Source organism: Bufo bufo, chromosome 1, assembly GCF_905171765.1.
Source record: "Bufo bufo chromosome 1, aBufBuf1.1, whole genome shotgun sequence".
In the NCBI taxonomy this organism is placed as follows: Eukaryota; Metazoa; Chordata; class Amphibia; order Anura; family Bufonidae; genus Bufo; species Bufo bufo.
The window spans coordinates 488,830,656-488,853,123 of NC_053389.1; the positions used below are offsets into that span (position 1 = coordinate 488,830,656).

The 22,468-nt window shown below is 44.1% G+C and overlaps 1 protein-coding gene across 1 annotated transcript; it reads right to left on the bottom strand.

Annotated features, from left to right (window-relative positions):
* Positions 1-413: 413 nt before the first annotated feature.
* LOC120980779 (KRR1 small subunit processome component homolog) lies at positions 414-21,424 on the bottom strand. The gene is made up of 10 exons (XM_040410059.1): positions 21,317-21,424; positions 20,115-20,290; positions 17,997-18,131; positions 14,689-14,814; positions 14,527-14,610; positions 12,927-12,983; positions 9,545-9,715; positions 6,584-6,661; positions 6,405-6,498; positions 414-1,900 (listed from the first exon to the last, which is right to left on the bottom strand). Exons 1-10 carry the CDS (start codon positions 21,381-21,383, stop codon positions 1,758-1,760), a joined length of 1,131 nt encoding a protein of 376 aa, XP_040265993.1. The 5' UTR covers positions 21,384-21,424; the 3' UTR covers positions 414-1,757.
* Positions 21,425-22,468: the final 1,044 nt, after the last annotated feature.

The window sequence follows — 22,468 nt, forward strand, 5'->3', positions numbered from 1 at the left end:
CCTTTCACTAGTGATTGACAGGGTGATCAACGGGTTAATTGGGGTGATCTGGGGATAAATATGTAGTGCTTTGTGTACTCAGTGATATGTGCTCTCTGCTGGGACCAACCGATGAAAAGGACCCAGCAGAGAGCACAGAAGCCATTTAACACCTTATATTTATAAATATAATGTGTTATATGGCTGGTGGTTCGTTATTTTAAAAAAGTCACCAACCTGCCAGCGATGATCATTGGCTTACAGACTGGTGACCAACTCCTTGTGCGCCTTTTGCCGACCTGCACTGCGCATGTGCGGGCCGCATATGCGAGTCATCTCGCGTCTCGTGAGATGACGCGTATATGCGTCCAGGAGGAATAACCCGGCCGCCTGCAGGACGCATCCCTGCGTTAGGCGGTCGGTAAATGGTTAAAAACCAGCTTTTTTTTAAGGTTTCTTTTGAATGCACCCTAAGGCGAGGTTTTTTTTTTTTTAACCATGTTATTATAACTATATGTAAATATGTCAAGTTTTATTCTATTTTTGGATGCTTGAATATCCATTTCTAAGACTGCCTGACATCCATGGCTATATGAACAAGCCTACAGAAATGGCTGTCCCTGGTATCCTTGGACTTTTTTCATAGCTTACATACAGAAATTATTTAAAAGAAAAGTAGAATGTGTACATACAGTGCTTTATTTTTCCTTCTTGATCCTTAGTTACAGCTAGCATTGTAGTCCAGAGCTCCAATCACAGATCTATAGGCTTCAGAGATCAAATCTCAAAGCATTCATTGATGTGACAATTGTATTCGGTTGTTAAATGGGTATTCCGGTTAGAAAAGGCTATTCCCTACGGACAGAGCTGCCCACATTCCATAATGTGCCATTAGCAATATGGTTCTTAGCTTTCCTTGGGAGTTATACTTTATTCATAGGGATACAAAGAGTTAACTGTCCAACTGCTGGAACACCCAACACAAGAACAGGAGACGCATGTACCCTGTGTCTAAATCTAGAGCTGGGCCAACATGTGAAGACCTGCTCATTTAAAAGTCTATGGGACTGATGGAGATAGCCAAGCACAGTGCTTGGCTATCTCCATCTGTCCCATAAACTTTGAAAAAAGCAGTCCTGCGCCTCCTCAAACAGCGATCCATTCAAGACTGGGTACACTGGTCTCCCATTTCTTATGGATCAGTGGGGGTCCCAGTAGTCGGGCTACAACATTAACAGTTATCTCCTATCCAGTGGAAAGGAGATAAATTGTTCCAACCAGAATACCTTTTTAATGCCTGTTGACCTTCAACAACATTGAGCAAAATTGTGAATGCAAAGCTATATACAGGCTGTAACTCAGGTTCTTTACAGGAAAAGTAAAGCAATGTAGTTACTATACTAATAATTTCATTATATATTATGTGTATACTCTAAATAACCAGTAAAAGGTGCTCAAAACATAGACATACCCTTTAATTACACATCTGGTATAAAACTGAGACTGGTACACCTGGAACAGTTTTCCTGCTATACCCTTTACAAATATGATCTAGATCGAAGACAAATATGATGTGGTTGAAAAGTTCACAGTATTACAAATAACTGTACAAACATGACAGGTGCAACACAAGGTAATACAGAGTCCTGGGAGTCTCCCATCTTCTTTGAAGAAATTGATTTGATTAGGGACAAAAATAAAAAGAAAAAAATCTCTTCCACCTAGGAAGAAAATGAATCAGATTGCAGAGTTCAAAGACCCAAGATGATACAGTACTTTCATTTCTTCTTTTTCGTCTTTTTCTTGTCGGCATCCAGCAGCCTCTGTTTTACTTCCTCAGGGAGGGCACCAAGTTTCTTGCTTTTAGCTTTCTTTACCTTTTCTTTAATGGCATTCACATCAATCTTTGTGGAAGCAGCAACTAAAAGAAAACATACAATAAAAGTGTTATCTGTATTCTCAGATCTATAGCATTAAATAATACAGCATAGGAATCTCTTTCCAGGTACCATATAGGGTAATTCCGACTGAAATCTCAGCATCATTAAAGAGCCTCTGTCAGCATGATTAACCCTATTAAACCAGGCATACTGCCTGGTAGGATTGATCATACTGATTAAGACAATAGCTTTTTGTCTGTATGTCAAACAGCTGCAGAGATATGTGTGCTTTTAGTCATATGCAAATGAGCATCTTGGAGCAACAAGTAATAAACCAGTAATATATATTAGCTTTCTAAGCATAGAAAACCTCTATTCTCAACATGGTAAGGCTATTGTAGGTAGTGTATATGAAATGTACAGTACATGCTACGAAAAACAGCTCTGCCCTCAGCATGCTGATGTCTACTCCTGTCAATCCAAGGGGAAAGGGGTGTTTGCAGACCACAGGGGTATTACAAAAGTAGTGATCCAACGACTCAGCCCCTACCCCCTGGGCTACAATGGGCTTATTTGCATATGAGTAAAAAAGAAGATATTATGCAGCTGTTTAGAATACAAAATACAGGTATTGTATTAATCAGCATGATAAGCCCTACAGGCAGTATTCCTGGTTCAATATGGTGATCAATCTGACAAAGGCTCTTTAAAGGATTTCACTTATTTTTTTCAATGGGCCCAAATTAGTTTTGGACACCGGTGGGAATTCCCCATTTAATATTAGCAGGCTAGTGCAACAAGAGAATGTCCTAATATTGTTAAACTCAGCAGAAGTGTTTGGCAGCCATTTAACTCCAACCTACTTCCAAAATGAATATGCCGGTTAACAGAAGGGTAGGAGCAAAAAGTGTGAATCTGGCCAGCAGCAACACAATGTTTATTGCCAGTATAACTTGCGGCATGTCAGACCACAGAGAATAAGGCCTCTTGCACATGAACATATTTTATTTTATTTCCGTTTTTGCAGTTTCATTTTGCGGAACTATTCATTTCAATGGTTCCGCAAAAAAAAAAAAAAAAAAAAAAAAAACACAACTGAATCTACTCCGTGTACATTCCGTTTCCGTATATCCGTTCCGCTAAAGGATAGAACTTGTCCTATTATTGTCCGCATAACGGACAAGGATAGTACTGTTCTATTAGGGGCCAGCTGTTCTGCAAAATACGGAATGCACACGAACATCATCCGTATTTTTTGTGGATATTACATACGGTCGTGTGCAAGAGGCCCAAGTCAAGTTATCACAATACAATGAGTTTCAATTAGAGAACTACACTGTCATGCTGATACCTTTGGAGAAGTAACCTGATAATAAGCAGTGCCTCCAATCTGTTCTAACAACGCTCCCTGTTATCAAGTGACACTACAATGTCACAGCATCTTTTGTTAGGAGGAAGGGAACATAATAAATGTCTATGAGCTAGACCACTGTGCCATCTAGTTTTAAGTTTAAGGGGTTGTTTGACATAAGGGGGGGGGGGGGGCTAGGAATCCTTTCCACAGGGATTTTTAAAGGGTTTCTACCACTTCGTTTTCACATAATTAGCTTTCAGACACTAGCGATCCGCTAGTGTCTGCTCTACCGAACCATCCTAATATAATTGCTTTTGGGGCAGCCGTTTCGCTAAAAAAAGAACTTTTATTGATATGCTAATGAGCCTCTAGGTGCTATGGGGGCGTCATTAGCACCTAGAGGCTCGGTCTACCTTCACAAAACGCCGCCGCCCAGCGCCTCCCTCCAGCCCGCCCATCTCCTCCGGAATGCGATCCTCCCTGTGCGCGTATGTATTCGGCGCATGCGCAGTGAATGTCTGACCGCTTTCTGCACAGACATCTCCACTGCGCCTGTTCCTCGGAGCACTATGACATCATCGGCGCAGGCGCAGTGGAGATGTCTGAGCAGGGAAGCGGTCAGACATTCACTGCGCATGCGCCGAATACATACGCGCACAGGGAGGATCGCATTCCGGAGGAGATGGGCGGGCTGGAGGGACGCGCTGGGCGGCGGCCATTTTTGTGAAGGTAGACCGAGTCTCTAGGTGCTAATGACGCCCCCATAGCACCTAGAGGCTCATTAGCATATCAATATAAGTTCTTTTTTTAGCGAATACGGCTGCCCCAAAAGCAATTATATTAGGATGGTTCGGTAGAGCAGACACTAGCGGATCGCTAGTGTCTGAAAGCTAATTATGTGAAAACAAAGTGGTAGAACTCTTTAATTTATCCTTACTATACTTAAAGTTGATGTTAAACCAGGGGGACCTCTCAGGCAGACCCCCAGCATAGCTGATCCTGCGGACAGAATCATGTTTACTTGATTCATGCCACTGGGTTCTGACTCCTTTGTTCCTCCACCACCCCACGGCCGCTGCAGCTCCCTGCTGCGTCAACATCCAATTTGACACGGGTTACGTGGCCGCTACAGCCTATGGCTGGCTGCAGCATTGATGTGTCTCCCATGTGCCCACGTCATTGGGGTCACAAGACACACGGGAGATAAGTCACAGCTACAGCGGCCACGTAACCCACATCAAACTTGATGTTGATGAATGGAGACCTGAGAGGTGCAGCTACCAAGGGGGAGCGAAAGAGCCAGAACCCAGCGTCGGGGATCAGGTAAGTGCAATTCCCTCCACAGGTCAGTCACACTGGAGGGATTTGTTCGAGAGGCCCCAAGGATGAACAACCCCTTCAAGCTGTAATACAGAAAAAAACTTAACAAAATATATCTGCACCTTAGATAATATAAAATACACTGCTCAAAAAAATAAAGGGAACACAAAAATAACACATCCTAGATCTGAATTAATTAAATATTCTTCTGAAATACTTTGTTCTTTACATAGTTGAATTTGTTGACAACAAATTCACACAAAATTGAAAAATGGAAATCAAATTTTTCAACCAATGGAGGTCTGGATTTGGAGTCAAACTCAAAATTAAAGTGGAAAAACACACTACAGGCTGATCCAACTTTGATGTAATGTCCTTAAAACAAGTCAAAATGAGGCTCAGTAGTGTGTGTGGCCTCCACGTGCCTGTATGACCTCCCTACAACGCCTGTGCATGCTCCCTGATGAGGTGGCGACCGGTCTCCTGAGGGATCTCCTCCCAGACCTGGACTAAAGCATCTGCCAACTCCTGGACAGTCTGTGGTGCAACGTTGACGTTGGTGGATAGAGCGAGACATGATGTCCCAGATGTGCTCAATTGGATTCAGGTCTGGGGAACGGGCGGGCCAGTCCATAGCATCAATGCCTTTGTCTTGCAGGAACTGCTGACACACTCCAGCCACATGAGGTCTAGCATTGTCTTGCATTAGGAGGAACCCAGGGCCAACCGCACCAGCATATGGTCTCACAAGGGGTCTGAGGATCTCATCTCGGTACCTAATGGCAGTCAGGCTACCTCTGGCGAGCACATGGAGGGCTGTGCGGCCCTCCAAAGAAATGCCACCCCACACCATTACTGACCCAATGCCAAACCGGTCATGCTGGAGGATGTTGCAGGCAGCAGAACGTTCTCCACGGCGTCTCCAGACTCTGTCACGTCTGTCACATGTGCTCAGTGTGAACCTGCTTTCATTTGTGAAGAGCACAGGGCGCCAGTGGCGAATTTGCCAATCTTGGTGTTCTCTGGCAAATGTCAAACGTCCTGCACGGTGTTGGGCTGTAAGCACAACCCCCACCTGTGGACGTTGGGCCCTCATATCACCCTCATGGAGTCTGTTTCTGACCGTTTGAGCACACAACATGCACATTTGTGGCCTGCTGGAGGTCATTTTGCAGGGCTCTGGCAGTGCTCCTCCTGTTCCTCCTTGCACAAAGGCGGAGGTAGCGGTCCTGCTGCTGGGTTGTTGCCCTCCTACAGCCTCCTCCACGTCTCCTGATGTACTGGCCTGTCTCCGGGTAGCGCCTCCATGCTCTGGACACTACGCTGACAGACACAGCAAACCTTCTTGCCACAGCTCGCATTGATGTGCCATCCTGGATAAGCTGCACTACCTGAGACACTTGTGTGGGTTGTAGACTCCGTCTCATGCTACCACTAGAGTGAAAGCACTGCCAGCATTCAAAAGTGACCAAAACATCAGCCAGGAGCATAGGAACTGAAAAGTGGTCTGTGGGTACCACCCTGCAGAACCACTCCTTTATTTGGGGGGGGGGGGGGGTCTTGCTAATTGCCTATAATTTCCACCTGTTTTCTATCCCATTTGCACTACAGCATGTGAAATTGATTGTCACTCAGTGTTGCTTCCTAAGTGTACAGTTTGATTTCACAGAAGTGTGATTGACTTGGAGTTACATTGTGTTGTTTAAGTGTTCCCTTTATCTTTTTGAGCAGTGTACATTGCTGCATAATGCTTGAGAATCGCATTGGTTTAATTGAAGCCATTCACTAAATTACTTTCTGCTTTCAAGTTGGAGACAACACCTTTCACGCCATACTGATATCACAATAAAAGAGCATAAAACATCTATTACCTTCCTTAGGTTCTTGGACAGGTTTTTCCTCAGGAGGGATAAATGCTTTGTTTCTCTCTTCTTGCCTCCTTGACACTGCTTCAGCTTGTTTCGTCTGGAAAAGAAACAAAAGAAAAAGCATGAGGTAAGTATCTGTATGGATTGGAGGCACCGCACTAAACTCTGTCTGTGACAGATACCCTTATATCGTCCAGTTTCTTCTTCCTCTTTTGGCTTTTTCTCAAGAAATATTCACCACTTTCAATTTCTTTGTCAATCTGTAAAAACATGAAAATTATCATTAATAAATGATGCTGTCATCTCAGAATTCCTTACCTGGATTCAGCAGCCAGTGACTGCATCACTAGGTGGAGAGTCGGAGGAGCCTTGTCTTCTCAGCAGGTGGGATGTTCCCACATACTACACATTTATTTTCCTTTGGAAATATCATGAAGATCTTACGCCACACAAACACGGAAATTATTTTTATGCACATTTCCCACCAGTATTTGCAATGCAAATTTTGTTATAATTCCGCTGTGGATGTACATGTGGATTTTGTCGTGCAGTTACTCCAGATCTCACCCTTAAGGCTACTTTCACACTTGCGTTTGGAGCGGATCCGTCTGGTGTCTGCACAGACTGATCCGCTCCTATAATGCAAAACGCTTGCATCCGTTCAGAACGGATCCGTCTGCATAACTGGTTTTTACAGATCTGATTTTTCACTTCGTGAAAACTCAGATCCGACAGTATATTCTAACACAGAGGCATTCCCATAGTGATGGGGACGCTTCAAGTTAGAATATACTAAAAGAACTGTGTACATGACTGCCCCCTGCTGCCTGGCAGCACCCGATCTCTTACAGGGGGCGGTGATCCGCACAATTATTGTGGGAATCATAGCCCCCTGTAAGAGATCAGGTGCTGCCAGGCAGGAGGGGGCAGACCCCCTCCCTCCCCAGTATTAAATGTGACCAGTGAGCCCCACCTCCCTCTATATTCATTGGTGGCCAGTGCCGATTCCCAGTATTAAATGTGACCAGTGCGGCCTCCCCCTCTTCCCCCCCCCCCCCCCCCCCATCATTGGTGGCAGCGGAGAGTTCGCTGGGGCTCCGATCGGTTACCAATGAATATAGAGGGAGGGGGGCCGCACTGGTCACATTTAATACTGGGGAGGGAGGAGGGGGCCTCACTGGCCACCAATGAATTAAATAGAGGAGGGGGAAGGGGGTCTGCAGGGGGCAGTCATGTACACAGTTCTCAGTATATTCTAACTTGAAGCGTCCCCATCACCATGGGAACGCCTCTGTGTTAGAATATACTGTCAGATCTGAGTTTCACGATCCAACTCAAATCCGATGGTATATTCTAGAGGCGATCCCATGGTGATGGGGACGCTTCAAGTTAAATATACCATCGGATTGGAGAAAACTCCGATCTGATGGTATATTAATAGGGGACTCCTGACTTTACATTGAAAGTCAATGGAGGACGGATCAGTCTGAAATTGCACCATATTGTGTCAACGTCAAACGGATCCGTCCCCATTGACTTGCATTGTAAGTCTGGACGGATCCGTTTGGCTCCGCACAGCCAGGCGGACACAAAAACGCTGCAAGCTGCGTTCGGGTGTCCGCCTGCTGAGCGGAACGGAGGCCAAACGGTGCCAAACTGATGCATTCTGAGCGGATCCGCATCCACTCAGAATGCATTGGGGCAGTACGGATGTGTTCGGGGCCGCTTGCGAGAGCCTTCAAACGGAGCTCACAAGCGGACCCCGAACGCAAGTGTGAAAGTTAGCCTTACTCAGAAAAAAAATCTGGCATGCTGCAGATTCAAATTTTCAGAGTAGAAAATTTCTGTGACATGTAGATGAGATTTTTAAAATGTCATCTACTTAACTGGTATTGTATTACGCTGTGGATTTGCAGCATACAAATTCACACAATACGCAACATACGCTTGTAGCCTTAGAAGCAACCCTTAGGGCCACTTCACAAGAAATTCTTTGATTTTGGAGTGTTTCTGCCTCAAAATGAGCTCCAAAATGCCTCAAAACAGCCTTCCATTCATTTCAATAGGAAGCAGCACACGCTTCCATTGAAATAAATAGGAAGCTGAAAATGCGGTTTCTGCATTTTTTGGTGCAGATCTGATACAAATTTTCAGCTTGAGGTTTTTGAATTTAAGTGAACCAATGTAAAAAATAAAAAAATTCTGCATTGATTTTTAAGAGTTTTTTTTGGCCCTTCAAGGGGTTGTCCGGGCTGTTCATATTGATGACCTATCCTCAGGATAGGTCATCAATATCAGATCGCGGGGGTCCGACAGCCGAGACCCCCGCCAATCAGCCGTTTGAAGAGAAGTTGCGTGCTGTGCAAGCGCTGCCTCCTCTTCATGGTTTACCTGCTCACTGTCGCATCCGCATCCTTGGGCAGGTGTAATTACACCCAAGCAGTCCCATTGAAACGAATGAGACGGCTTGGGTATAATTACACCTGCTCACCGCTGCGGATGCAATGGCGAGCAGGTTAACAATGAAGAGGAGGCAGCGCTGGCACGGAGCATGCCTTCTCTTCAAACATCTGATCGGCGGGGGTGCCAGGTGTCGGACCCCAGCCGACCTGAGGATAGGTCATCAATAAAAATAACTTGGAAAACCCCTTTAAAAAAGGTGTCACACACACACTGGCATTTTGGTTTGGAATATGGTGCACAAAAAAGAACCATATTGCAGGGAATGAAATTTTGCTGGATTACTATAGTTAACAGATATGCTCATGTAGTTGCTTTCCTCACGTAAATAACCTCATACTTTGTTTTTCAATTTGGACTTCCCAATTGTTTTTACCATGTAAACCAATCACTCTGGTTTCCATCTTGTATGTAGCACTTCCTGTTGAGTATCCAACCAAACCCATAATGCACTTCTCCTTTCTCAGCCACAGCACCAACTCTAACACCCAGCTAGTTTATAGCTCCTCCCACCCAGTGACAGACACTCCACTATCACTGCCCCTAACACCAAACTAGTTTATAGCTCCTCCCACCCAGTTAGTTACATAGACACATATTAGACAGGATACTGGAGTCCAGCAAGGTTTCCCTTTACTTGCTGAAATGTCTAAGGGCTACTTATGATGTGCAGAGTGCTGTACCTTGCTGTCAGGCTGAGGAGGTGGGAACGGTGTATACTCTTTCTTTATCCTTTTCTTCTTTGGTTCTTTCCTCTTGCTCACATTCTTGTGCTTGAACTTTGGTAGAAACCTGTCCCAACTTTTTGTCCTCAATTCTGGATCTTTAGCCAGCTCTCGTTTGATCATTAGGGCCTGCAGACAACAGAAGAGGACATATCTTCACTACACAAAACCGATACTGACCTAGTGCCGCGTGATAACCAGTGACAACAATAAAGCAAGTCGACGGACGTTTGTTTGAAGCTCCAATTAAAAAAGGCGCAGTCGTCACACATGCAAAGTGTATATAGAGATGGATAAACTGTCAGCAGACCAACATTTCCCGTTGAGAAAGCATTTTTCTGGCTGGCAAGCCAGCGTTTTCTCATTTCTTGGCCGGTCGGCATAAGGTTTACATAGGGCAATGCTTGGGAATAAAAGTTAATTTGAACCTTAACGCCTTCAGGACCCTGCCATTTTTTCACCTTAAGAACCAGGCCATTTTTTGCAAATCTGACAAGTGTCACTTTATGTGGTGATAACTTTAAAATGCTTTTACTTATCCAAGCCATTCTGAGATTGTTTTCTTGTCACATATTGTACTTCATAACAGTGGTAAAATTGAGTCAATTTTTTATTTATTTATAAATAAAAAATGCTAAATTTACCAAAATTCTGAAAAATTCGCAAATTTCAATTTCTCTACTTTTATATCAGATAGTAATACCCTCAAAAATAGTTATTACTTTACATTCCCCATATGTCTACTTCATGTTTGGATCATTTTGTGCATGTTTGGATATTTTTGTGAATGCCATTTTAACTAGAAGCAAATCTTGAAATTTTTCAGAAAATTTCCAAACCCACATTTTAGGACCAGTTCAGGTCTGAAGTCACTTTGTAAGGCTTACATAATAGAAACCACCCAAAAAAGACCCCATTTTAGAAAACCACACCCCTCAAGGTATTCAAAACTGATTTTACAAACTTTGTTAAACCCTTTAGGTGTTCCACAAGAATTAATGGAAAATAGACCTAACATTTCAAAATGTCACTTTTTTAGCAGATTTTCCATTTGAATCCATTTTTTCCAGTTACAAAGCAAGGGTTAACAGCCAATTAAAAAGGCGCAGTCGTCACACATGCAAAGTGTATAGAGATGGATAATCTGTCAGCAGACCAACATTTCCCGTTTATAAGAAAGCATTTTTATGGCTGGCAAGCCAGCGTTTTCTCATTTCTTGGCCGGTCGGCATAAGGTTTACATAGGTGTTCCACAAGAATTAATGGAAAAATAGAGATAACATTTAAAAATGTCACTTTTTTGGCAGATTTTCCATTTGAATCAATTTTTTCCAGTTACAAAGCAAGGGTTAACAGCCAAACAAAACTCAATATTTATGGCCCTAATTCTGTAGTTTACAAAAACACCCCATACGTGGTCGTTAACTTCTGTACTGGCACACGGCATTGCGCAGAAGAAAAGGAACGCCATACGGTTTTTGGTAGGCAGATTTTGCTGGACTGTTTTTTTGACACCATGTCCCATTTGAAGCCCCCCTGATGCTCCCCTAGAGTAGAAACTCCAAAAAAGTGACCCCATTTTAGAAACTACGGGATAGGGTGGCAGTATTGTTGGTACTAGTTTAGGGTACATATGATTTTTGGTTGCTCTATATTACACTTTTTGTGAGGCAAGATAACAAGAAATAGCTGTTTTGGCACAGTTTTTATTTTTTGTTATTTACAACATTCATCTGTGGAGCAGGTGGTCACTGACGCGACAATACCAAATAGGACTACTTTTTTGGGTTGTTTCAGTTTTACATAAAGCATTTTTGAAACAATGATTTTTTAGTGTCTCCACATTCTGAAAGCCGTAAGTTTTATAAATTTTTGGGCGACTGTCTTGTGTAGGGGCAAATTTCTTTCGGGATGATATGACGGTTTGATTGGTACTATTATAGGGTGCATATGACTTTTTGATCGCTTGCTATTACACTTTTTGTGATGTAAGGTGACAAAAAAAAAGGCTTTTTTTACAGTTTTTTTATTTAATTTTTTTACGGTATTCACCTGAGGGGTTAGGTCCTGTGATATTTTTATAGAGCAGGTTATTATGGATGCGGCGATACATAAATAAAAAAAAGTAGACATATTAGGTAAGTTTTACACAATATCATTTTTGAAACAAAAATAAACATGTTTTAGTGTCTCCATAGTCTGAGAGCCATAGTTTTTTTCAGTTTTTGGGCGATAGTCTTAGGTAGGGTATGATTTTTGCGGGATGAGATGACGGTTTGATTGGCACTATTTTGGGGTGCATATGACTTTTTGATCGCTTGCTATTACACTTTTTGTGATGTAAGGTGACCAAAAAAATGGTTTATTTAGCACATAGGCGATACCTAATGTGTACTTTTCTATTTTCCCCTATTTTTTTTACAATTTTTATTCTCTTTATTTTGGCAAAAGGATATTTATTTATTTTTTTTACTTGAAACTTTACTTTTTGATTTGGAAAACTTTTTTTATTTTTTTACTTTTTTATCACAGTTTTTTGTCCCACTTTGGGACTTCAACTTTTGGGGTCTGATCCCCTTTACAATGCATTTCAATACTTCTGTATTGGAATGCATTGGCTGTATGTGTAATACAGTGTGTATTACTCATACAGCTTCCTGTCTGTGAGATCCAGGGGGCTGGATCTCACAGGCTCTCCACCGGAAGGCATCGCGCTGCCTTCCATGCCATCGGGTCCCCGTCACAGCAGCACGGGGACCCGATGGCGGCTCCGATACCCGCGAGAACATCGCATGTGCCGCAGTCAGCGCTGACCGCGGCACATCAAGGGTTAATGCAGTGGCACTGTGATTTCACATGCAGCAGGGGTACGGCTATCAGTGACTGCTGGACCCCTGCCGCGGATCGGGTGGGCGCATCTCTTGCACCCGATCACAGCGGCGTACATGTACGGCACAGGTCCTCTACAGGTTAAAAGGGTTTTCCGAGACTTTCTTTTTACTGCTTAAGCACATCACAGACTTTTGTAGGTGCAATGCCATTTTTTGCTATACAACAGCAGTTATCAATTGCTCAGAACCATATAGTTACCCCATTAAAGGGGGCACTTAACCATAAGACTAGCTTATCTCCCATTTGTGATGCAGTGGAATATGATCTACTCTTATCAGCCACTTCAGGGTAGGAACAGGTGGCCGTACTGTTGTTCACAGGGATAAATGATAGGATGACCTGAACAATGGCAACTCATGAGCACTATATTTCATGTAGGGTACCTCCGATTCTGAGAGGGTCCAAAAACACTTTTTCAATAAGCCAGGAAAACCTAAGGTAGATTTACCTTTATGTTATAAATGGGATGAACGTTCTTTATTGTTTCCAGAACAACTTTCCTGACCTGCAATACAATTTCATTAATTAGATTAGTGAAAACAGGTGAAATAGAAGCAGATTTCCAGACTTAAAGGGAACCTGTCAGCGGCAAAACCCATCCCAAACCGCCAGCAGTACCTTCAAGTAGCCGGCAGTGAGTTTCGAATGATTTTCTTACTGCATTCTGAAGAGGCAGAAGTATGAAAAACGTTTTATCCTCCGTCCGCGCTATTTTCCAGTCAGGTTTGAAGTCAAGGGGGCAGCGGCCGCTTTGCTTCAAGTCAAGGGAACCGAGCCCCCTTCCCTGTCACTTCTCCTGTGACTGACAGCCAGCTGTCGGGCATAAGCGCTGTCAGTCACAGCGAAGGGGCAGGGAAGGTGGCACGGTTACCTTGACTTCAAGCCTTACTGGAAAATAGCACGGACGGTGGATAAAAACGTTTTTCATACTTCTGCCTCATCAGAATGCAGTAAGAAAATCATTCGAAACTCACTGCCGGCTACTTGAAGGTACTGCTGGCGGTTTGGGATGGGTTTTGCCGCTGACAGGTTCCCTTTAAAGGGAACCTGTCATCAACTTTATGCTGCCCATACTAACAGCAGAATAAAGTAGAGACAGGTGAGTTGATTTCAGCGGTCTGTCATTTATAAGTGGTTGCTGAGAACAGACATCACAACCATTGCAGACTGGGCCTGGAAAAGAGAGTCCTGGCCACCTGAGAAGAGTCCTGGTTATTCATGAATTCCTGCTCTCCCGGCCCACCTGCTGATGATTGACAGGCTTCTACCTAGTTTTCTCTCTATCTAGGAGAGAACTGCCAATCATCAGCCGATGGGAGATTAGGAATAACCAGGACTCTTCTCAAGTAGATTTGACTCTTTTCCAGGCCTGGGCTGCAATGATTATGATGCTGGTTTTCAGCAACCACTTACTATTAGCTCATGAGTGACACACCGCTGACATCAGCATTTCCGTCACTAATGTATGCTGCCGTCAGTGAGGTGATGACAGGTTCCCTTTAACATGCATTATTTACCGATCTTAAAAAATATAAATAAAATACCTTGACGGTTTCACACTGACCACTAAGCCTAATAATATGCTGATGCTTCCTGTTCTGTGGCGATCACTTTTTAGTAGTCATGCCATTATGCTCACAGGAAGGATTACAATGTATAGACAACACAGGACTCGCCATTCTCTACCCCCCCCCCCTCCCTGCAGATGTCACGGAGCACGCCCACAACACTCTCCCAATAAAGTCAATAACTCATCTCCAGACACTAGTTTCCTATGTTAATACATCTGAAACTCTTAAATATTGTTACCATGCAAGAGCAGCAGCTCTGGCAAAATGGCTTCCCCCAAAATAATGTACAGAAAATAATTTTTAACAATCTACAATAAGAGAATAAACAGATAAAAGTCAGTAGTTCAAATCTAGGTATCCGTCCCTTTAATGCACAGCAGAACTAACGAATACCACAATGATCTAACTGTACCTGTTACTTCTGATTAATGAAGCACCTGCCTCTACTACATGTCAAAAAGAAAATGTATTGTTTACCTCTTTAAGGCCACTGAAGGGCCCCAGAGCAGACACGGTGTTCCCCTGGACCATTATGTAACAGTTGGTAAGCAGCTCCAGAGCCTGAGGGATGCCAAAGGGAGTCAATAAGCAGTCTCGGCCACACACATCTCTCTCTACATGTGGACAGTCTACAAATACCTTCAGAGTTGATCCCTTCGGTCCCAGAAGCCGCTGTCTCCTCTTAATAAGTCTCTCCCTGTTTCGGACCAATGTTCCAATTTTAATTATGTCACAGGCCATGTCATCCTGGAGGATTCTCACAGCCTGGGGAAAGGTAAGGAGTAATGATCACATCTTGTTATCATTCTTCTAACAGCCAAAACATGACATGAGATATTCATCTACTTCAGAAGCACAGGGCCCATCACTACTGCTGTGACGACCAGACGCCTCTCAAGTGAGCAGTACAAAAACATCCTAAACACATCTGCAGCACTTCATATTAGGGCTCATGCACACTAACTTATTTTCTTTCCGGCGTAAGTGGAACCCTTTATTTCAATGGGTCCGCCAAAAGAAATGGAAGTTACCCAGTGTGCATTCCGTTTCCGTATGTCCACATGTTTGTTCCACAAAAAAAAATAAAAAAATGGTTACGGACAAGGATAGGGCTGTTCTATTAAAGGCCATCTGTTCCGTTCTGCAAAATACTAAATGCACACGGACGTCATCTGTATTTTTTTGCGTATCGCAAAATACATACGGTCGTGTGCAAGAGGCCTAATGCTGCACATTTCCACCACACTCTGCAGGTCACAGGGTAAAATCCATAACACACAACACATGGATTTTACCACACAGTCCGTGCGGATCGGGCTGAGGAAATGCAGTGCATTAAAAAACGCAGAACGCAGCAGCAGAAATTCCACTCTGTCTCACCACCTAAGGCCAAGTTCACACTTCAGTTATTTCCATCAGTTATGGCAAGTCAAAACCAGGTTCGGGTCAAAAACAAAACAGGTGCAAATCTTTCCATTGTATCTCATCTTAGAGTAGGCTTCTCTGCGGGTTTTAGCTCACAATAAGGGCCCTTGCACACGACCGTATGCCCTCCGAGACATACGGTCCGTGAGCGGGCCATATGAACCGGAGCGGCATACATTGTGGACACGGGAGCGCACAGCATCATAGGTTACCTGGCGCAGCCTGCTGGTCAATGTAGGAATAGCATTGCCATTAAAATACAATGCACTATGAGGGATAGTGCATTGCATTTATTTTAAAAGCAATCAAAAAGCTGTCTGTTATATATAAAACATAAAAAATACACTTTTCAATGAAAAAATTAAAATTGCAAAAATTAAAAATCTTCCCCATATGTTTGGTATTGCCAGACTACATAAATATCATGTAAATTATCCCCTACGATGAACGCCGTTAAATATAAAAAAATATATAATAATTAAAAAATAAGACAGAATTGCTAATTTATTCTTAGTTGCCACCGAATAACAAGCAATCGAAAAAAAATAATAATAATAACAACGTTTGGTCAGTAAGGCCCAAAACAGGCTAGTCACTAAGGGGTTGAAGGACTATATAAATACCAATTCCTGTAGTCACTTTACATTTATGTACAGTTCTTGGCAGGAGTTTACATTCTGAAACATTGAAGGTATACAATCTGATATGCCACAACTGCCTGTGGGGCACAAACCTCTTGTAGGTTGCAGTTACCACATAAAGTTAACTTACAAACATAGGGTGAAGCCAAAATAACCTTACCCTGGCATGGAAACTCTTCTGAAAGCAGATTATGGGGCAGAGCAGGTCACTGTGGGCCTCATGCATGAAAACTATGCATAAAGATATTGTTTATTGATCTGAGCTCTGAGGGTTGTTATCTTATTGTTATCCTATTTTTCTTTGTTAAAACCTAGGTGCATCTTGTAGGGTGAAAAATATGGTGACTCGTGTGTAAATGTATAGCTTGTGGTTCCTGGTAGTCAGAAGTTGTTGTTTTTTTGGCTCTTTGTGTATGTAAGGTTGGCCACCCCTGCATTACACATTTCAGTACAAGTCTATAGAGAGGGGAGGGTGAGAGGAGTGTGTATATATAAACAGTTTCTGTATCAGGCTAAGGCCTCTTTCACACTGGCGGATCCGCAATACACGGGTGCAGTTCCGTGGGCATTCCGCATCACGGATGCAGACCCATTAACTTGAATGGGTCCGCAAATCCAGAGATGCGGAATGGAACCCTACAGAAGCACTACGGAGTGCTTCTGTGGCGTTTCGTCCCGTACTTCCGGTCCGCAAAAAGATAGGACATGTTCTATCTATTTGCAGAACGGCCGGATCTTGGACCCATTCAAGTGAATGGGTCCGCGATCCGCTGCCCCACGGACATTGCTCGTGCATTGCGGCCAGCAATACAGCAATGGGGCGCACACGCCAGTGTGAAAGAGGCCTAAGTGTTTAATTCACATCCATGCAGGTCAGTACCTCTTTGTAATGACCTCATGATATCAGGGCTAGTTGTGAGCGAGCATGAGAAAGTTCTGAAGCAGATTCTCCTCTACTTTCTGTGTGCAGTGGATGGGCTAGTCTTCACTCACCAAATCTAGGAGAAACAAACTAAAGATCTAAAAACAACAAACTAAACACGTAGCACACAGAAAAAAAAAATAGCAGATATAAGTGACATAAGGGCCAGAAATAGTGTCATTGCTCTTGTACACAAGCTGTCCTATTGATTAATGCAAAGTTTTTGAAAGATTAGGTATGATTTATAGGTCGGTCCACACACAAATCCACAGCAAATCTTCCCAAAAACTGTGTTTGTAGCATAAGACTGCTGCAGGAGATTCAGCGTGGATTTCACCCCTGCTACAATAAAAGGGGTGTAATCCGCTGATTGTGAAAATCTGCACCGTTAAATTCTGTGTAGAAAATGTACGCACCATGTGGATAAGATTTGTAAAATCTCATCTAATTGCCTGCTACTGTATTCTACTGTGGATTTTACCTACTCTGTCCCATGTGGGCATGCCTTAAAATTGCCAGCGTTTCCCACAGCAAACAATAAACCAACATCAGATGTCACCTTTCATTATTCAGGAACGGAAACACCGCTTTTATCCACGAATCGCAGTATGCTTTCTGCCACTAACATTGCACAGAATTCACATTACCCTCTCACATACATAACAGGAACCCTATAGTGAGTTCCAAAGGCACAGCTCAGTAAGCAGGCAATTTATTTTGGATCATCATGCTGGGGGTACACCTTTAAAGAGAACCGGTCACCATGAAACGCAGTGTAATCTGCAGGCAGCATGTTATAGGGCAGGAGGAGCTGAGCAGACTGGTATATAGTTTCATTAGAAAAGATTTAGTAACATTTTTTACATCTCAGATTTAAAAGCCTAAGAGTTATTCTTATAGTACTGCAAATTAGTGAGCACGAATAACGAATGGAAGGTCTACCTGGAGACATTACTCACCTGCTCAAAGGGCACACTTCTGGCTAGCATTTTTATCAAGTCTCTTGCTCGTATTATAATATAAGGATCATACGTCTTCTTAGTAGTGGTAACAGTCATGCTGCCTTCAATTAAATCTAATTCTGCTTTCACAGACTGAAAAACAAATAAAGTTCACAAATTAGACAATAAATACACAGACATGCCTAGGGCACACACATTTTATATGTCTACAGTCAGGTGCATAAATATTTGGACATCGACACAATTCTAATGTTTTTGGCTCTATAAACCACCACAATGGATTTGAAATGAAACAAACAATATCTGCTTTACCTGCAGACTGTCAGCTTTAATTTGAGGGCATTTCCATCCAAATCAGGTGAACGGTGTAGGAATTACACTGGCATATGAGACATTAGTCTAAGGCCCCTTTCACACGGGCGAGTTTTCCGCGCGGGTGCAATGCGTGAGGTGAACGCATTGCACCCACACTAAATCCGGACCCATTCACTTCTATGGGGCTATGCACATAAGCGGTGATTTTCACACATCACTTGTGCGTTGCGTGAAAATCGCAGCATGCTCTATATTCTGTGTTTTTCATGCAACGCAGGCCCCATAGAAGTGAATGGGGCTGCGTGAAAATCGCAAGCATCCGCAAGCAAGTGCGGATGCGGTGCGATTTTCACACACAGTTGCTAGGAGACGAAAATAATAGAATTCTGAATACAGAATGCATAGTAAAATAGCGCTGGAGGGGTTAAAAAAAAATAAAAAAATTTTAATCACCCCATCCACTTGCTCACGCAGCCCAGCTTCTCTTCTGTCTTCATCTTTGCTGTGCAAAGGAAAAGGACCTGTGATGACGTCACTGCGCTCATCACATGGTCCGTCACATGATCCATCACCATGGTAAACGATCATGTGATGGACCATGTGATGAGCGCAGTGATGTCATCAAAAGGTCCAATTCCTCAAAGAAGACAGAAGAGAAGCCGGCTGCGCGAACAAGTGGATTAAGGCGAGTTAAATTATTATAATTTTTTTAACCCCTCCAGCCCTATTTTACTATGCATTCTGTATTAAAGAGGACCTTTCACCAGAATAAAACATCTAAACTAACTATACAGCCATGTAGAGCGGCGCCCAGGGGTCCCCCTGCACTTACTGTTATACCTGGGCGCCGCTCCGTTCTCCCGGTATAGCCTCCGGTATCTTCATAGTTAGGCTCCACCCAGGGGAACCTCCAGGCGTCTCTTTCTCCTATGCTGTAGCGCTGGCCAATCGCAGCACTCAGCTCATAGCCGGAGAGGGTTTTTTTTCTCTCAGGCAATGAGCTGATCGCTGCGATTGGCCAGCGCTACAGCATAGGAGAAAGACGCCTGGAGGTTCCCCTGGGTGGAGCCTAACTATGAAGATACCGGAGGCTATAACGGGAGAACGGAGCGGCGCCCAGGTATAACAGTAAGTGCAGGGAGATCCCTGGGCGCCGCTCTACATGGCTGTATAGTTAGTTTAGATGTTTTATTCTGGTGAAAAGGTCCTCTTTAAGAATGCTATTATTTTCCCTTATAACCATGTTATAAGAGAAAATAATACAATCTACAGAACACCGATCCCAAACCTGAACTTCTGTGAAGAAGTCCGGGTTCCGGTCTGGGTACCAATCATGCACGTGCAAAACGCATTACAATTACATTTAGTGTCAAAATCGCACCATTTTCCCTGAACGCAACCAGCCCCAATCCGCAACGCCCGTGTGAAACGGGCCTAAGGCCTCGTGCACACAACCGTGTCCATACTGAGGTCCAAAAGCCACGGCTCTGCAAAATACAGATACCTTGCATGTGCAATAAGTAATCTTCTAAACAGACAAGAAAAGGACATGTTATAAAATTCGCAGAACGGACATACGGATGCAGACACCACATGATATTGTCGTTTGTTTGTTTTTTTGACACATAAAATCGAACGTGTGCAAGCCACAAGAAAATGCGGAAAGCATACGGATTGAAAATACAGTCATGTGCCTGAGACCCAAGTAAACCCCCTACAGGGTACACACATCAGGGAAGCTTTTGTCCCAGCTACTTGGCTGCCACCAGGATGCGCATCCACATTTCGCCCAATACTCACATACTCATTTAGCGCCTTCTGAACTAGGGGCCAACACTCTTTGAGGTAAGCTTCTCTGTATTTGGGGAACAAGGTGGCAAAGCTGCTCTCCTCCAGCAGCCCCTTTGGGTTGTCGTCCTTAGTGAACGGCTCTTCTTTCCAGCCATCAGGAACGGTGAGCAGCTCGGATTCATCCACTGCAGAAATCAATGATACTGATGAGAATACAGTGTATTGCCTCATAGCGGACAATGCTGACAGCGGTAACACCGTACACGCCGAGGAAGCCGTAGGGCCAGAAAATCTCAGACTATGGAGGAAACAAATGTGTGGTATTATTGGAGACTGTGCCTGGCACATTTTTATATTATCTTCAATGCTATATGGCTGTCACAAGTTTAGCGGTAATTCTAGGTGGTGGGTAAAAAGGAACGGTGTGCGGTTATTGTGCTGGCACTACCAATGGCCACGGATGTGGAGAATACCTGCAAGATGGCAGCACTGTTCGTGTGGCCTAGGGCTGAATTCACTGCACAGCGCTTTTACCTGAAACTACTCAGGGTCATCATCAGATCCGGGCACAGACCTGAGAGGGTGTGAATTTACATCCGAAAAGTGCCACTTAAAGGGGTTGTACCATCTCCGACACTGGGGGCAGCATATCGCTAGGATACACCCCCCAAATGTCCGATAGGTGCGGGTCCCACCTCTGACACTTATACTTAAAATGGAGCCAGAAAAGTCACGGAGGGTGCACTGCGCATGTGCGGCCGCCCTCCATTCATACCTATAGGAGTGCCGAAAATAGCAGAGGGGCACGCTTTGGCTATTATCCGAAGTCCCATCAAAATGAATGGGAGGCGCACAGCGCACACGTGCCCGTGCCCACGGCTCCATTCACTTCTATGGCACAACCCCTTTAACATGTCAGAGCAACATGGGATAGGTTTTGATGAGTGTTGAGACCCCCACGATCAAGAGGAGGAGGAGAGAGAAGCGCTCACATATCACATCAATAGAGATGGGTCCATAGACTTCTCTCAATAGGAGAGGGTCTCAGCAGGCAGAACCTTTGAAGCATGGAGTCCCATCCCCTGTCCATGAAGCCCCCCCCCCCCCATGTGAGGGTGCACAGGACCTCCTGTACCAGAGCGCGTGCATCATGTGCGACATACAAGAGCTGTCACTGGAGGTGAAGAAAACGCAGCACAGACCGCACTCACCAGGCTTGGTTTCCCGTGGACGATTCTTGCCACTGCCAGGCTGCGGTTTTCTAGAACCCTCCGCCATGCTGCCCTGCGCCGGCTACACGTGACCTAAACAGAGCTCGTGTGCATCGTGTAAAACCGCCCGTCAGGAAACAGCGCTGCACGATCAATAGGTTCCGGGTTCGAAGGTAAAAGTCATGGAAGACCCTGTTCACATGTTGTAGTCTACCCGTGAGTTCAGGGCTGTAGACTCACCTATGTATTGTCTCTGCTCCCCATGTATAGAAGAGACCAGGGAGTCTGCCCTAAAGCTATGCATCACTGGCAGTATAAAAGGCCTTTAGGGGAAATGTCAGGCTAGGTTCACACAGGTTATTTTCAACGCGGAAATAAATCTGCATCAGTTCTTTTCTTCTGCGTTTTTTTTCCCCCTGATATGTTTTCTAATTCAGTTTAGGTGCGGATTCAGCAAGGATTGTCATTTCTGGCCATTTTCAATGGAATTCTGGATGCAGAATCTGCATAAAGAATGGACAGGACTAGTGTTGAGCGAACTTGTGTTTTCAAGTTCAGCGTACAAGGTTTGGGTTATCTAAGAATTCCCTTATGGATTCCGCTCCCGCGGACCATAACGGAATTCTTAGATAACCCGAACCTTGTACGCCGAACTTGAAAACACAAGTTTTCTCATCCCTAGACACGACACTTTTTTCCAGGGAAATCAGCAACCTCCGGCACTCCAGACGTTCTGAAACTACAACTCCCAGAATGCTCCATTCACTTCTATTGGAGTTAGAAGAACAGCCGAGCATGTTGCATGCTGGGAGTTGTAGTTTTAAAGCAGCTGGAGTGCCGAAGGTTGCTGATCCCTGACCTAGCCTATGGCAAAATGAAAAGGGGTATACCCATCATATGGTAGGACAGGGATCAGCAACCTCTGGGCAAAACTCCCCATAGACACTTCAAAATCTTGTATTTATGGCATATCCTACCACAGGGATCAGCAACCTCCGGCACTCCAGCTGTTGTGAAACTACGACTCCCAGCATGCTCCATTCACTCTTTTTGGAGTTCTGAAGGTGGGCATGCTGGGAGTCGTAGTTTCACCACAGCTGGAGTGCCGGAGGTTGCTGATCCCTGTGGTAGGATATGCCATAAATACAAGAT

Coding starts and splice junctions, on each gene's coding strand:
- LOC120980779 (XM_040410059.1), bottom strand. CDS start 21,383: ATGGCGGAGGGTTCTAGAAAACCGCAGCCTGGCAGTGGCAAGAATCGT. Junction 18,132..20,114: donor AGAAGGCGCTAAATGAGTAT/GTGAGTATTGGG, acceptor TTTGTTTTTCAG/TCTGTGAAAGCAGAATTAGA. Junction 12,984..14,526: donor CCTTCAGTGGCCTTAAAGAG/GTAAACAATACA, acceptor ATTGTATTGCAG/GTCAGGAAAGTTGTTCTGGA.